Source organism: Phymastichus coffea, unplaced genomic scaffold, assembly GCF_024137745.1.
Source record: "Phymastichus coffea isolate CEN01 unplaced genomic scaffold, Cenicafe_Pcof_1.1 PCOF00001, whole genome shotgun sequence".
Classification (NCBI taxonomy): domain Eukaryota; kingdom Metazoa; phylum Arthropoda; class Insecta; order Hymenoptera; family Eulophidae; genus Phymastichus; species Phymastichus coffea.
Window position 1 is genome coordinate 7,254,651 of NW_026706812.1, and position 18,304 is coordinate 7,272,954.

Below are 18,304 nucleotides of genomic sequence, written 5' to 3' on the forward strand. Positions count from 1 at the left end.
CAGGAATAAAATGCATAAGTGTTTTTTATTTGATTAAAATTTTTTCAAACACAACATGCCATATACGAGTTTATTTAGAGATTGTAAATAAGTTTTTCTATTGCTAATTGTTTCTTGTCATCTTTTATGAAAGAAATTAGTGTACCTTTGTGAGGAAGTGCAGAGCTTATTTATAATAAAAGTAACTGTACTTTACTTGTGACGAATAAAGTCTGTTTTATTCTGCTCCATTGAATCATATAATACTTCAAGAAATTAGTAATTCAAAATATAAATATTAATATTCATCTTCGTTAGTATTCGATAGTAACCATGTTTTAGGCATATTTATTTCATATAAAATTTACAATTACAATGTACCTATTATTTACAATTGATTTAAAATTTAAGATAATAGAATTCAGCATTACGTAACAGATAAATATTATCAGACTAGCTGAATGTTTTTGTGTAATTCTGTACAATTCAAATGTCATCCTGGAGTATTGAATTTCATATTTCAACGACTGATGCTATTTACTCCCGTGTTATTACAATTACTTGAGAGGCTTTGGTATTCGGCAGACTGGATCGCATCCTGGAAAAATAAGAAAATGATTTATGCTATACTTATCTGCACAGATAACAATATAGGCATAATTATAATATTGTAGAATTTCATTTGCATCATGTTACTATAATTACACATTAATCAAGTACAAATCTGTGTGTACAAAAGTTATAAGTATTTAAATCATTATTTTCTAAATTATTTATAATAATTCTAAATTATTTGTAATAATTCATAGACAACGAATTACAAAAAGTAATCTTTTCCAATAAAAAAAATTCAAGTAATAATTAGTGTAAGTAATAAGAAATAAGTAGTGTAATAGTATGTATTAAGTGTTTTTCTTAAGACTATCATATACGTATACAGTGTCCCACTTTAACTTGGACAGTAGAATAGCTCAAAATTTTGCAAATTATTCGAAAAATGTTTGAAATAAAAGTTGTATGATTAATAGACAACAAAAATAACACAGTGCAACAAAATTTGAAATTTGAACTGACCTAGAACCATGACTAGGTGCTCCCGAAGGTTTTTGAGTCGCTAAATTCAAATTTGAAGGCAGAATTCGTCCATCACGTCAGGTTCCCGAGATATCAACCTAAAAGTGCAAAAATAGTACATCATGCAACGAGTGCGCAAAGTAGGTGATTCCCGCACGCGCGAGTTTGCCACCCGAGCGAAGCGAGTTATGTATATTAATACTATTTTTCCTACTAAGCTGCGCAAAGTTCGACAACGTCAATTAAAAGTAAAGGTTTGGGAGGGAGGAAAGGGGGGGTTCGGGGGGGCTTTGCCCCCCCTATCCAAAAAATATTGAAAGAAAAATCAACAGAAAAAAAATTTTTGATGATACCATATTATTTTTTATTGATATTTATGTTGATTGTTACATTACAATTATTAAATTGAAAAGGTATATTTCTTAGTATATCTAATTCGTTAATATTTACATTTCTATTTGATATTTTAATGGGCTCGTCTTCATTGATTATATTTCTTCCGTTTCCAAAAGTCATTTCAGGACTTGTATCTTGAGGCACATCGCTTTAATTCACATTCAGCACATTTGGGTTGTTCTCAAGGAATTCCTCGGGAGTTTCTGTAATCACTATCGGAGCACAGTCGTCAGTCAAAACAGGAGCATTTTTCGATGGATTTGCATACTGCGTATTATCGAAGGTGTAACTGGTCTCTTCTCTTATTTCTTAAAATTTTCCACGCTTAGAAATTGATGACGTCGAAGGCACAGGTGCATTAGATGTACGTTTTAAATAAGCTGACGTAGAAGGTACTGCATTTGTAATACGATCTGCGATTGCATTTTTGTTTGAAATCGAATTTTCTATATATCCCTCGGCGACACTATTAGATTTCCATCCGCCATGTCTCTTCAAAACAGTTATATCTGCTCCAGCGTCGACTAGTATTGTGGCTGAGGATCGTCGAAATGTATGACCTGTATACAGTTCCGGATTTTCTAATTGCAGGTATTTGGCAATCTCACATGGTATATTTCCAATTGTATTGATACCTAGAGGCTCCTCAACACATTTTCTATTTCTGTAAGTTAGGAAAAATCTATTTGTCTTCGAAATACCTATAGCTTTTCTTTCACGATGATATTTCTTGAGAATTTGATAAAATTCACTTACTACTGTAAACGACCTTACAATTTTTGTTTTCGTTTTCGGCAATGTTACATAGAAAAACGAATCATGATCTTCCACGTCTGTTATACACACATTTGTCACTTCATCCCTTCGACAAGCACCAGAAATTCCTGTAACGAGTACTGCCTATAAAATAATTTATATTTAAATCAATTACATTTTTTACATTAACAACTATCATTGATAAAATATTTAATTACGTATACATACCTTCATAACTAGATATAATTCATCAGGTGCTTCATTAAGAAATTTTGATACGTCCGATGTCGTAAAAACACGTGATTTTTTGGGAATATACCCGGCATTTGTTTTTTTCGAAAACCAATTAGTTGTGCGTACGCGCTAATATCTACGTTGTTGAAAGTCTTTATTGTGGTCTTTAACATTGAATATTTAGACCACAGCGTAGATGCAACATATTTCATCGATAGTTCATTAAAGTACACTAATAATACAGATTCAGCAAATGATCTTGTATTTTTCGTGCTTCTCCATTTCTTAAATTCATTATACACTGCTGTATATTTCTGTTTTGAAGCATCTGGCAATGACTTCAAATTGATTTCTTTGGCTGCTGCAATCAATTCAGGCGGCACAAAATCACTGTCATAGTCTGAATCACTGTGTCCGGAATCCATTTTAGTCCCTTTTCACTCACAAAATAGCTATTTCACAAAATAAATGTTAAGCGACTGTATGTAAAACACGATTTTACACAATTGAACGCGCAAGTTTTGACAAGTCTATTCCTGCAACGCAACGTAAACAACACAGTGTTGTGACAGATGAGACAGGCGTGTTTGCGTCGAACGTGCGCCGCGCATGCGCAGCTGTCATTCCCGCACGCTAAGCCAACGTGCGGGAATGAGGCCCTTTGCGAACGTATGTGCGGGCGCAAAATCGAACTTTGCGCACGATAGTAGGAAAACACTGTTTTTGGCTAACTTTGAGGTTATGTAAAATCTCTACTGAAAGTTTTTTTTTAAACGGCCGACGGTACCTCAAAGAAGAATTCTAACCCTTCAAAACCATTCTTTCAAATTTGAAAAATCTTTTTTTTTTTGCTGAGTTATCGATGTTTAAAGTTTTATATTTTGACGATTTCGCTAGTAGGCAGAAATGACAGGATTCTCTTCACAAGACATTTCCAGGCTGAAAGACTAAAGTTTCGTCCATGTCAACTGTATGTATGTATATATATATATATATATATATATATATTGTAACGGGGTGGATTAGCTGGTACATAATGGGTTTATTAAAGAACAAACTCCCACGATGCAGAGCTAATCGCCGCTTCGTTAAACACGCATAAGTATACGTGTATTCGCCTTTACGTTTGATACTTTTGTTCCGATGTCTTTTTTCCAACACAGTTGAACTCACCTTAAATCACCTGACTTGTGACACTCGATCTATCTTAGGTGTGAGTGACCTTATGTTTACTCAAACTAATCCCCTAGATGAAATCGGTTGAAAATTTAACCGGTGACAGATCCGTTAAACTAAAAGGGAACGAAATAACGAAATGCGCCGAATAAAATTAATATCATTTATCTCTAATAAACTACAGTCTTTGATGGACCGAAAGACTTAAGCACGCGAATAGGATTTACAATGTATAACAATAATACGAAGAGAGAGAGAGAGAGAGAGAGAGAGAGAGAGAGAATCCGAAATTCGACTGCCAAAACTAACGCTCGGCGCGAACACAAAACCAGTTACGATTGACAAAGTACTACCGTAAGTATTTGTCATGCAGAAAAAGGGAGGTATACCTACCCTACAGTGCAATTACGGTGATCAACCGTAATTGTTGAAGCAAATCGAATGTTGGTGCTCCTCTGGAACCAGCTGCGCTGCCTCGGTCACGAAGATCAGTGACTAATGCTGTTTTGCTGTGATGCTGCTTCTTTTACTCAGCTTACTCGCTATCACTCGCGCACTTATCCAAATCAAAGAAACTTTTGATTGAAATTCGACAAAACACAGTGCAAAACTTTTGACGGTTCTATTTACTACAGCTAAGGCTTAACTCAAACTTTGAACCCTCGCGCGCCCCTTCTCTCTCTTTTTTTTTTTCTCTCTCAGACGTTCGCTCTAGCATCGCGAGTGATACCGAATCGCGAACGTATCGGTTGATCGAATCGACTACCGTTGCAATATATACGCGGTGTGATCAAAAAGTAAGGTGAATTTTTATTTTTCTCAAAAAATATTTATTTATTCATCAATTTTTATTTTATATCCTTCAAAGTAATCCCCCTCGGATATAATGCACTTGTGCCAACGCTTTTTCCAATCCTCAAAGCATTTCAAAAAATCATTTTTTGTGATCTTGTTTAGTTCATCCTTCGATGCCGTCTTTATCTCCTCAATCGTGGCAAAACGCCGTCCTTTCATGGGCCTCTTCAGTTTTGGGAACAAGAAGAAGTCACAGGGCGCCAGATCTGGGGAATACGGTGCCTGTGGCATCATTACTGTGTTGGTTTTAGCCAAAAATTAGCGAACAAGCAACGATGTGTGAGCAGGGGCGTTATCATGGTGCAAAAGCCAATTTTTATTTTTCCACAAATTCGGACGTTTCTGACGGATTGCTTCGCGCAAATTGCGCATAACTTGCAGGTAATATTCCTTATTTACTGTTCTACCCTGTGGCAAGAACTCATGATGCACCACGCCCCTGCAGTCAAAGAAAACTGTAAGCAAAACCTTTACATTTGATCGAACTTGGCGTGCTTTTTTTGGTCTTGGTGATCCAGAATGCCTCCACTGGGACGATTGAGTCTTAGTCTCGACGTCATAACCGTATACCCATGTTTCGTCACCTGTTATAACCCTGTTGAGTAAATCTGGATCATCGTTGACGTCATTCAGTAGCTCTTGGGCGATGCTCATGCGACGTTTCTTTTGGTCGAAATTAAGCAATTTCGGAACAAACTTCGCTGACACTCGTCTCATGTCTAAAACACTCGTCAAAATTGATTGGCACGAACCAAATGAGATGCCAATATCATCAGCAATTTCTCTAATGGTTATTCGACGATTTCCCAACACTATTTTCTTCACTTCTTCAACATTCTCATCAGTTGTTGATGTGCTGGGGCGTCCAGAACGAGGTTCGTAGTCGGTGTCTTCTCGGCCTTCTTGGAAGAGTTTATACCACTTGTAAACATTTTTTTGGCTTAAAGTAGACTCATTGTATGCCACTTTCAGCATTTCAAGTGTTTTGGAACATTTGATTCCATTTTTCACACAAAATTTAATGCAAACTCTTTGATCCATGTTTTTAGACAGCAGCAAATTGTTGAGCACGCAAAACACTTCTAAACTTGATGCCTCTCACAAACAAACCAAACATACTACAAAGCTGAAATTTGGAACGTATATTCTAGACGAGTGTACCGACATAACCAAATAAAAAAGTCGAAGATCGAACGGACGTAGCCCGCTAAATTTCAAAATTCACCTTACTTTTTGATCATACCTCGTATATATATATATATATATATATATACACACACACAGGGTGTTCCATTTTAACTTGGACCGTAAAATAACTAGAAACATTGCCAAATATACGAAAAATGTTTGAGGTAAAAGTTGTATTGTTCAAAGGGGTTAACTGACGAGGATATCAAATTTGACCTTCAATGTGATTTTCAAGGTTATTTGAAGGTCAACTTTATTTTCTCAAATATCGTCAAAATACAAAACTTTAAACATCGATATCTCAACGGGAAAAAAAAATTTTTTAATTTTAAAGAAGGGTTTTGAAGGGTTAGAGATTTTGTTTGAGATGCCGTCGGCTGTTTGAACAAAAACTTTTATTAGAGATCGGACACAACCTCGAAGTTAGCCAAACGCAGTGTTTTTTGCACTTTTAGGTTAGAATATCTCGTGATAAATAAAATCTGCCTCCGGAATTGGATTCAGCGACTCGAAAACCTTCGCGAGTACCTAGTTACAGTTCTAGGTCTTTTTGGCTGTTGCCCTGTGTAATCCGTTTAATATAGGAAATTATTAGCAAAGCCCCTTTTTATTCAAACAAAGATAAGAAAATATTACATGGACACAATAGCTTATGAAGTAATATGGTATTGGACTAGTAACAATAAATCTATTTAAGAAGTTTAAAAATATTATTGTATTATTTACTGAGGTATTGAGTACCCTCTTATCTGTTAATAGTAGTAATATATGTACTAAAATATATCATTTCGGAAATTAATCTTTCATTCTTACTAATCTCTTTGTCTAAAATTTGAACATTGTTAAAAATAAAACGGCGTGTCGGATTGTCAGTAAGATGTTTAGATATCGGTAGTAATCTGTCTATTTAAATACTGTTCCTTCAATTTTTGTTTAAGTTTCCTTTTCGTCCGCCTTATATAAACAGCCGGACATTCGTTACATCCAAGCTTACAAACAATGCAAGTCTCTTACAATTTTACATTTTTATCCTTACCTAGTTCAACAATATTACTCAATTTACAATTCATGTATGGAATAATACGTATGTTGTATTTTTTAAGGCAGCTTTACAAGAGTTAAAAAATTGTTTATGATATGGCAATGAAATTGTAAATTTAGGGATATTACTATTATTTCAGGCATTGTGTGAATTGAAGTTATCAAATTTTAATTTTAGTTTTCGAACACGTTCGGAAATCACTGAATCATAAAAGTCAAAAGGATAATTATTATCAATTAAAATGTTTTTAACCATCTTGATATTTTCTGTATGGAAATTAGTTTAAGGGAAAAATATTGCTGTCTTTACCAAGTTATAAATAATATTACGTTTCTGTTGTAATATTTGAATTAAAATTTAGCACTCTGCAGAAACTAGTTGGCTTTTTATACCAATTAGTTAAAATTCTATTATTAACTATAGATTATGGCAAATCCAAAAACGCTATTTTATTATTATTTACTATTTTATACATGAATTTTAAATTACTGTCATACTCATTAAAAACATGTAAAATAATCTGTAAATGGTATTCTTTAATATACATAAATGTATCATCCATATAATTAAAGTAAAAAACTAGAATGTAATTATGTAGTACTTTCAATCTGTTGAGGCAATAAGTTTCTAAGTCATCCATGACTACATCCGCAAATATTGAAGAAATTGAAGATCCCATTGGTGTTCCAAAAAGTTGCTGGTAAATAATATTGTTAAATTGAAAAAACGTATTGTGAAACAAAAACTCAAGATTACCAATGATGTCAGTAAACGGTATCTTAAATTTAAAATGGATTTGTTGGAAACGTTTATCTAAACTTTTAATAGTTAGACTTTCTGGAATGTTAGTAAACAATGAATATACATCCTGTGAAACTAAAATATATCCATATGGAATGAGTAGTGTTTTGTTTCTCAGTTTGACTTGAGTTGTGTAACTTCTCGTTCGTCTTTTGTATTGCGTTTTTAGATTGCTATATTTCCTATCATGAGTAGTAACTTGACCATATTGTTACTGCTATTTAATAAGATTTACAAAAAAATGTAATAAATTATTGTTAATTTTTTCCACTCCTGATGTTTGATAATTATATTAGTAATCTTGATCTTATAGATATAGGGACGACTCCTAAGATCAAGATTACTAATATAATTAAAAAAATGTAATGTTGACTTATAGCAATCGATAATGTAATCTTGAAAAATTCTTTAGTTGCTATGGTATGTATTTTTTGTAATTCTATTTAATTCTATTTTTATTCTGAAATTATCGTCATATTTGTACAACGGATTAATTTATTTTGTTTGAATAAAAGACCTAATGAGGTTGGAAGACGAACCGAAATATTGTCAAAAATAAATTGAGTGGAGATAATTTTTATTTATAGTATCTATGTATTACTCTCTTGTTTCTTTACTTTATAATTTCGTAATAAGAAGGAAATCCTCATTGACTGGTAGGATTTATCAGGGCTTGCTCCGCTGGAGACAACTATGACATTTTGTATACAATACATTTTGTAAGCATTTGACATTGAATGAACCTTCCGGAGGTCACAAAAAAGAGCTGTACTCAGTAATAACCCAGTGTATTCAGTAATAATTTTTCAAGATATATGCCATTTCCATAAATTTCCAACATAGGCTTTATACGCGTTTTAATAAAAACTTATTAATCATTGCAAAAAACGTTAGTTTTATCAAATGGCAATCTATATTTCGGTTAGTATTCATATTGATATCTACATATTTTTCTAGATCCAGGTTTCAGGGTTTGTTTTTCTCGCATTAATATTTTTCATATTTCTATATTCATTTGGTAAGTCGTAATAACTTACCACTTTTATGTAGCTATTCTTTGAGTTTATAGTCTTTGTTTTCATAGTACTTGACTCTTTTTATTTCTTGTCATGTTATTCGACCTTTTATACGTTTGTTGTAAATTTTAATAATGATAAATGAGTATTCGAAATATTATTAATATCATAGAATTGTGACAGGACGATAGCAAAGTTATAGCTTTCCCTGTCGGCCTCTCTCATTCTCTCTCTCTATCTCTCGGTAAGTAACGGCATACTGGTTTTTGAGGTACTCTTCTTTTACTAATATTTCCTTTACTCTTACCACTTCCTCGAGCGGTATACTTTTGCAGGGGAGTTCATCCAGCTGGCTTCTGTGCTTCCTGCTAAGAATTCTTGGCTTTTAGTCAATATTTTGGCCAGTGGATGAATTATTTGCTCGCTTGGTTATAATACGAGAGGGGGTCAATAAGTCTTTACAAAATCCAAGAGATAGCGCTCGTCACGCTTAAAATATGATGTTTTTGACAAGCAATATAACTAACTAGATATCGTACAAAGTTTCAGCTCGATTCATTGAGTCGTTTTTTTGTGAGAGTTGGTTGAACAAAAAGTTATTGGTTTATTTGAAAAATGGAAAAACCGGAGTTTCGAGCAGTGATAAAACATTTTCATTTGAAAGGCCTTACACCAAAAGAAATCACAGTTGAGTTGAACGCCCTTCATGGGAAGTCTGTTCCTGTGTTTAAGACTGTTTATAACTGGAAAAATGAATTTAAACGCAGCCGTACAACAACAAAAGATGAACCTCGTTCAGGATGCTCCGTAGAAGTGAGTACGCCCGAAATGGTCAATTAAATCCACGATATGGTGTTCAATGATAGAAGATTAAAATTGCGAGAATTAGTTGAGGTCACAGGGGTATCAAAGGGTACAATCATTTGAATTTTGCATGAAAAATTGGGGATGAAAAAAATATCAGCAAGATGGGTGCCGCGTTTGCTCACTGTTGAAAACAAACGATTCCGCGTGGTCACCTCTGAGGCTCTTTTGGCACGCATACGTCGTAATCCAGAAGACTTTTGGCGTCGACTCGTAACTGTAGACGAAACATGGGTACACCACTACATTCCTGAAACCAAAGAACAGTCCAAACAATAGATTACCGCAGGAGAACCAGCCCAAAAGAAGGCAAAGACAGTAAAGTCAGCTGGCAAGATTATGGCCACGGTTTTCTGAAATGCGTATGGAATCATCTACATCGACTACTTGGAAAAGGGCCAGACGATCACTGGATAATATTATGCGTCATTATTAGGTTAGTTAAAAGAAAAAATCAGAGAAAAACTTCCTCACTTGAACAAAAAAAATGCCTCTTTCTTCAAAACAATGCTTGAGTTCACATGTGTGCAGTTACGATAGCAAAAATTAACGATTTAATATTAGAATTAATTGACCATCCACCATATTCGCGTTGATTTGGTTCCCAGTGACCTTTTCTTATTTCCTAATCTCAAAAAATGGCTTGCCGGACAACGATTCAGCTCGAATGAAGAAGTCATCGCCGAAATAAATGTCTATTTTGAGGGTTTTCAGAAATCATATTTTTCTGATGGCTTAAAAAAACTGGAAGGCAGTTTAATAAAATGTATCGACCTTCAAGGAGATTATGTTGAAAAATAAAAAAAAATTACATACGCAAAACATTTTTTTCCTTCTTTTTATAAAGATTTATTGACCCCCCTCATATAACCTTTACCAAATCAGCAACTTTATCGACTTTTCGAGTTACACACCTCTGCCAACAACACAGCCTCCACACCAGGGCCACTACACTTTACACATAACACGCTGCACTCCTTACTGATTGCAACACATCTGAACTTTTGCTGCTAAGTGCCTGTCAACAATTTTATCGTTACTCCACACATTATAATCTACTCGGAGAGACTCCTCACTGCCGGTGTTATTTTTTGCTGCACTACCTCTCATCACTTGAATTGTCTCGCGTTTAGTTATCACGACAGCTATTCTATTTTATTTTTATTTTTATTTTACTTTTTTTTGTTTTGTTTTCTTTAATTTTAATTTTTGTTGCATATCTAGCGCTATCTACACGCTAGACAAGTTTGATTTTAATTTTATTTTATCGACAATGTCAAATCGTGTTTTTTTCTTCAATTAATTTTATTTTAATGTAATTCCTGCGTTCGTTTTCATCGATCATTGTTTTTTTTCTTCGTTTTGTTTTTGTGTAATAGTCGTTTTAAGTTAACTTGCGAATCCTTTTTCCGCCGCCTGTAAATGGCATCATTTTACTCTCGAATCTCCCACCAATTTTGATCTTTAACAAACAGAGTTGGTGCCACTGAGGCTCCAATTTTCAAATCTTTCAAATTCTAACTTTTCTTAGCTCCGGTTTTTAACTGGTCAGTAACTCAAATTTTCACGTGAAATTCAAACATTTCTATTTGTCGTATCAATCTGTCCTCTACAAATTACCTCTTGTATTATAGTTTTCTTGTGAAGATTTGAGACCCGAGGAGGAGAAATGGGTAAAACTTGACACATTCTATGAATTTTTATTATTTGTCATAATTCGTTCTTAATTTCCAAACTGCTCACTTTTATCAAATTGTCTTGTCTTTATGCGCCGAGTGTGATCAAGTACTGAGTTGCCGGGGTGGCAATATCTCGCAGTGCGAAGCTTGTGCTAGATCATTCTATCAGCACTGTACTGACATAACCTCAAACCCTGATCTTGCGATCTTTATTTTCCGTACTGGTTCTTTTGAGTCTGCGGTCTTGGCTAACCCTTGTCAAACCGGTGGCGCGTTTTTACCATCCCCTCCTTTCACTCAAATCAACTCTGCCCCAGCTGGCACCTTTTCTCTCGTCGAAGCCTCAGGCCGAAAGAGACGAGCGTCACCTTACGAGCTTTTCCCGTCGAAGACGTTGAAGGTGGAAACGTGGAGTGATTCCTTGAACACTGCCCGATCGGTTGCCTTTCATACTGTTTCTTCCCCCAGTGCGGACCAAATCCTCTTGCAAGATAGTATGGCTCCTATCCTGGGCAATCAACCGCCAGCATGGTTTTCCGGTTTCGTAAATAACGAGTTTACGGAGTTTCGCAACGAGATTAGAGCCACTTAAACTTCTGTCCTAACCAAAGTCGATCGTGTCGCCGACGAGGTGAAGAGCTTTAAGTCTGTATGGATCTCTGGTTGTTTTAGCCTCACAGAGTCTATTTTTTCAGCTGAGCTATTTGATTCTTCGATCACTTCCAGATTCAGAAGAAACAGCACTTTCGAGGAATTGCTAGTATAAACACGAAAGTATTAAGAAAATGTCCTAATTTCAAAGGATGAATTTGAATAACTTTTGAGTTGAAAAACTACGTTATGTTTATCGACTTCAATCAATCTACCCAAATAGGTTTTGGTAAAATCTAAATATAAATGTTATGAGCACTCAGGTAATACTCAGGTAATACGATTTTTTCCTCCAACCTCATGGAGAATGGAAATCCCGTACATTTGCACCCCAACTTATCTTATGAAATTCCAAAAGTTGAAACGGTTGAATAGAATTTCCACAATTGTTTGAGAATTTTTTTCTCGAAAACTATAGGCTTTCGGGAAAAATTTATAAGATCAAATATGTCTTAGAATTAGTCAAAAATGTTTTTTTTCAAAATTTCCCTATTTTTTTTATAAAAAATCGGCCATATTTAATTCTGTAAGCAAAATTTTTGAATTTTGAGCCCGGATTTACATTCAGCACACCCAAAAACATAAGGTATGGTACCCTGGATCAATTTATTGTTTCGTTTTACCAATGAATTTTGCGATCAAAAATATGTCCAAAAAGTGACCTCTTTGGTCGTTAATGGGTTCATTAGCTACGCTGCCTCGTTCTCAAATCTGCTGCTATTTGCTGTTGCTGTAATGCTGCTGCTATTGCTTGATTGCTGCACTCACGCATATACAATCCCAGGAAAACTTTATAAGAAACGGCGAAACACAGTGCAAAACAAGTTGGCGGTATTCTCGCGAAAGTAGCTGAGGCTTAACTGAAACTTTTAAACTATCGCGCGCCCTCTCTCTCTCTCTCTCTCTCTCTCTCTCTTAGTCGTTAGCTCTAACGTCGCGAGATTTACCGAATCTCGAACGGATCGATTAATCGAATCGACTACCGTTGCAAAACAGTTGTACTTGAAAATTTAGAATAACAAAGCATAGAAATAAATAGAAATATTTATAGTTGAAAAATCATTTTTACACGTCTCATTATTTATTTATCTTGATAATTAAATTTTTAATGTATTTTTCAAAAATATAATAAATTCCAAACAAAAAAAATCGTTTTCTAAGTTTATAAATGGTTTTTTTGACCAAAATGCAACAACTTTTTTCTTCAGAATTTTTTTGTGAAGAACATATTTTCAGAGATATATCGATTTGATTTGTAACATGTGTTTTTTAATAAAATACGATATAGCTCAAAAAAATTCCTCGGACATCGGTTTTATAGCATTCTGGACAAGCTTTCAAACGATAGAGACAGATTTTACATCCCATCACTTAAAATAATATCGCATCAAAGTTAGTAAAAAAAATCAATTTCATTTTTTACTTCTAAAGTCATAGTTTTGGTAAAAAAATTAAAAAACAGATATGTAGTTTACGCCCCTTGATAGATACTAAAAAACCCTACAAAATGAGTACCCACAGGGTTTTTTACAACTACCCTAAGTCGAAATATAAAACTTTTAAAGTTTTAAATTTTTAGTCTACAGGGTGGCAAATGTTATTGAGCGGTACTGTATTAGAATGTTATAATGATAAAATTCAAACACTCCCACGCTTTATATACAGGGTGTCCCAGTTGAAATGATGAACCTGAATATCTTGAAAAGTTGACGTCGTACGAAAGAATTGTTTAGACAAAAGTTGTTCAGGTCAAAGGGGGTCATCTACAAGTTATGTCAGTGTTGAACATAACGAGACTTGAACTTAAATTTCAAGATTATTTGATTGTCAAAGTGATTCAAATGGAACCTCTATATTTAATACCGGATTCGAAAACGACGGGAAATTTTACCATCGAAACAATATTCAGGTCAAATAACAAGGTCAAATTAAAATCGAATTCTGAAAAAACTTTTATTAATGAACTGTTACTATGATGTTGAGTTATTCGATTTCAATTTCGAAACTTTCATTGCATCCAGTTGATTTGATTTTGCATTTGAAGTTATTTTTTCTGATTTTTTCCGTTTTAATCAAAATTCATATAACTAACTAATTTTTGCATTGCAAATTTGATAATTTTGATACAGCATGATTTGTTACGGAATTTAAAATCATTTTAAGGTCTACCATCCAATTAAGAGTGATCCATCTGAGTAACTGCTCTTAAAAGGTCGAAATCGAAAATTACTAATGTTTTAGATTTCAGGGGAGTATGAATTGGTAAATGTAGATTTCACTAAACTTAACTAAAATTATTATTTATTTTTTCCATTTCAAATTATGCGTATAGATTACTACCGATAGTGCCCTCAGATAAAATAAAGTTTCAAACAAAAGATGCAAGGTATCAAGGTAGCTCGGTTTTTGTAAATGGAATGTATTTTTTATTACTGTATTTGATTATTTTCTGAATAATGAAGAGACTGTATGTGAATTTTCACTGACGAATGAATAATTTTTGTTTAAATTATTTTTCATGCTTTCTTCAAAATTAAAATGATCTCTATACTCATGTAAAATCGATGTGCTTGAAAGCGATGAAGCGCATGTACTAGTAGTATTCTCAACTGAAGCTCTAAATAAAAGTTCCAATATTGTAAATATTAAAAATCTCAACAATTTACTTACTTAAATAAAATAGCTGTAAAAATTAAAGACAAACATTTCTTAGAAAACGATATCACATAAAAAGGTCGAATCAAGATAAAATGAAACTAATTATAGTATCAAAAAATTAAAGAAATCACTGTATCAAGAAAAAAAACTCATAAACGCAAATGAAGCTTAGAGATCTGAATTTGACAGAAGCAACAGATTACTCATTATGCAAGTTACCAAGAGACTTAATAGACCAACAATATTTATTCCATCTATCACAAAACGTTGAGGCGAGTGAGCTAGATTAGCGAACAAGTCGAAGACACCTTACTAGAAGATCTGAACATCCAAGACAGTACACCAATTGCAGTAACGAAAATGAAAGAAGTATTAATCAATATTGAAAATGTGAAGAACACAAAGACATTATGGTTTTATTAATATTACAGGAAAAATTATTAAAAAGCTACTTACTATAACAATAAAATATTTAATAATTATTATTAATGTACGAGGTCTTTCCGGAAAGTATCGGGCCTACCTTTATATTTTCGTGCTAGCGTTATTCTTTATCATCTGGTGGGTGGCATCCTTCAAAGTAATCCCCACTTGATTGAATAACACGGTTTCATCGATGTTTCCACTTTTCAAAACAGTCCTGGAACTCACTTTTAGGGATAGCCTTAAGTACACTCGTTGCATTGTTTTCAACCGTTCTTTTGTCATCGAATCGGTGTCCTTTGAGTGGTTTTTTTAGTTTTGGAAACAGCCAAAAGTCACAAGGGGCTAAGTCGCAACTGTATGGAGGTTGTCGAAGCAATGCGATATTGTCTTTGCTCAAAAACTGCTGCACAAGATTGGATGAATGCGCTGACGCATTATCGTGATGGAGAAGCCAGTCACCACTTTCCCAAAAGTGCGGCCGTTTTCTTCTTACTGCATCACACAAACGTTTCAAAATTTGAACGTAGTATTCTTTATTGATTGTCTGACCTGTTGGTGCATATTGGTGATGTACAACACCTTCACAATCGAAAAAAACAATCAACATTGACTTAACATTGCTCCGACTTTGACATGCTTTTTTTGGTCTTGGCGATTCAGAATGCTTCCACTGTGAAGATTGTTGTTTTGTTTCAGGATCCTGTAATAACTTTTCTAAGCACATTATCATATTTATTGACCATTTCCAGATTGTCTAGAGCGATTTCTAAGCGAATGTTCTTCTGCTCTGCTGTGAGCAATTGTGGGATGAATTTCGCACACACGCGTTTCATTCATAAATTTTCGGTTAAAATTTCTGAAATGATAGTTTTTGGTATCCCAAGGTCTTCTTCTAGTTATCGCACAGTCTTACGACGATCTTGTTCGATTGCAAGTCGCACCTGCTCAATATTATCTGCGGTTTTTGTCGTCGAAGGTCGGCCAGAACGAGAATCACTATCGACAGAAGTGTGACCATCTTTGAACCGCTTATACCACTCTTTTATTCGTGTTTTGCTTATAACTCGTTTCCGAAGGCCTTTTGCATAATTTCAATAGTTTCCGAGCTCGTTTTTCCGAGTTGAAAGCAAAATTTGATGTAAATTCGTTGATCTTGTTTTTCAGTCATTTTTGACAATATCAAAATCCAGCGAACGCGAAAAAGGCACTGTAAACAAAGACACGCTGCGCATGAACTATACGTCCGGCAGGTGTCAGTAAGTAACCAATAAATTCGTGAGGCTTTACTGTTGACGTTTCTGTCCAATAGAGGTCGCTCGAACACTATGGCGCGAAGATATAAACGTAGGCCCGATACTTTTCGGACAGACCTCGTACATACTTGCAACAAGATGGTGCCCTATCTCGCTATGGAAGTAATGTACGCAATTATTTAGACGTCATGTTTAAAGATCGTTGGATAGATCGTAATTAATTTATTCTGTGACCAACTAGATCACCTCCTAACTTCACTCGATTATTTTCTTTAGAGTTATATTGAAAATAGAGTTTTCAAAACGAAGCCTCAGAATTTACAAGATTTGCAATGTCGCATGTTAGATAAATGTGTATTATACAAAACGAATTCGTCACCAACGTCATCAATAGCTTTTATAATTAATTGGATTATTACCAGGAGATAAACGGAGGATACTTTGAGCACTTACTAAAATCAATGTTATTAGCTGTGATCGTAAGTGATTGAACTGCATACAGTCTTGCCTTAATTTTTTGGGGTGTAACAGGTTTCGTCTTAACTGTCTGGACTGTGCAGAATCTTGCTTTCACTGGTTGGATTCTACAGAATCTTGATTCGACCGGCTGGACTGTAAAGACTTTTTCCGTAATTGGCTTTAATTTAATATCATGACCATATTGTTCAAATTTTCTATATCAGCGATATTTAATCTTGCCTGTGACCTTGCAAGGTTTAATTTCAATAAATGAAGAATTATCCCAAAATCGAATAAGTTGCTCTTTTTCTCTCTGAGGTTAAAAAGACAAGGTCCTGTTAAAAAAAATTCAATTTATCCTTCAAATGACTTTTAAGGCCAAGGTGAAAGTCAAGGTCACCATGAAATAGTCAAGGAAAATCCTATCACTTTTGTTATGAAACATTTTTCTGAAAACACAATTCAGTCAAACCATAATGCTGTTTTGAGAATTCTTGGCTGCTAAAGACATTTAACCTTTAAATGACCTTTAGATAACGTTTGACCCTACCGTTTCATCTTATACCATTGGAAAGAGAATGTTTCCTGCTTCTTATTTCTGTAATAAAAAATATTGCATTTACCATTTAAAAAACTAAACTTGACTTTCAAATAACCTTGAAAGTTAAGCTCAAGGTCAAAGTTAAGTTCACTATTGAATAGCCAGGGGAAAACCTATAATTTTTGAATCAAATACTTTTTTAAAAACTGCGTTCCTGACAAGTTATCGCGCTGTCCCGGAACTTTTCAGACAACCTGTGTAGTCAGTTTTTTAATTATTTTAATATGTGATATAAAATTATAAGAGAAAATAAAAAAAACAATATCACTCCATTTGTTATAAAATAATTCTATTCTTTTGAACCATTGTAACGATTTATTTTAGTTTACTTTTATCGCAACTTACCGATAGCCATGGATGATCCAGGACATCTTCGGCACTAAACCGTAATTCTGGCTGTGTTTGCAACATATTTGAAATAAGTTCTTTAGCGCCTTGCGAAATTCTGTCCCAATACGGAGATCTAAATTCATATTGCCCGCAAAGGATACGTTCAAATAATTTTTCTTGTTTATTATCAGTCGCCACAAAGGGTGGAAATCCACATAGCAAAATATAAAGTATGACACCAGCAGCCCATACGTCGATCTGAAATATGTTTATAATGAAATTATCAATTTGATCAAGAATTAATAATAAGCGTTAGTATACAATGATAGCTTCAATAAAACTTGAATTTCGAAAAAAATAAAGGAAATAATAAGAAATTCGTAATGTACATCATTTTATGAAACTCGCTTAGTACCTTGTCGCTAGTGTGGATTTTTCAGTACCTTTGGTGTATTTCTAATTTGGTTAGCAAGATAACTTATTTTTTAAGAATTCCTGGTACTAAAATCGAAGATTTATATATATATATATACGAGGGTGGTTCGATAAGTATTTACCTCACCGCCCGATGGCGCCACTCTCGCAAAAGAAATATTCTATCACGTAGTACAACTCGATGGTTACTGTCAAGATTTCAGCCGAATCGGAGTTGTAGTTTATTTTTGAGAGCGTGTGAAAGCGTTGATTTTTGAAAAATGGAAAAAGAGCAGTATCGGTCGGTGATTCGATTCTTGTTTTTGGAAGGGAAATCGCGCAGCATAATCAAAAAGCGCTTGGATGCTGTGTACGGTGACTCTTCTCCTTCGATGGCAACCGTCAAAAATTGGTTTAACGAATTTCAACGTGGTCGCACGTCGATTTTTGAA

The 18,304-nt window shown here is 34.3% G+C and overlaps 1 protein-coding gene across 6 annotated transcripts in view; it reads right to left on the bottom strand.

The window, feature by feature from the left end:
* Nucleotides 1–205: 205 nt before the first annotated feature.
* The window catches only part of LOC131672935 (serine/threonine-protein kinase GD17699-like), a 273,149-nt gene continuing 255,050 nt past the window's right edge, over nt 206–18,304 (bottom strand). For 5 of the 6 annotated variants that reach the window (XM_058950783.1, XM_058950864.1, XM_058950540.1 and 2 more), the window contains exons 6-7: nt 17,454–17,696; nt 210–577 (exon numbers count right to left, since the gene is read on the bottom strand). In XM_058950783.1, the coding sequence (XP_058806766.1) occupies nt 500–577; nt 17,454–17,696 (321 nt within the window). In that variant the 3' untranslated portion in view covers nt 210–499. Of the gene's footprint in view, nt 578–1,053; nt 1,152–17,453; nt 17,697–18,304 lie in introns of all 6 variants that reach the window. The other variant, XR_009302688.1, reaches the window with a different exon arrangement.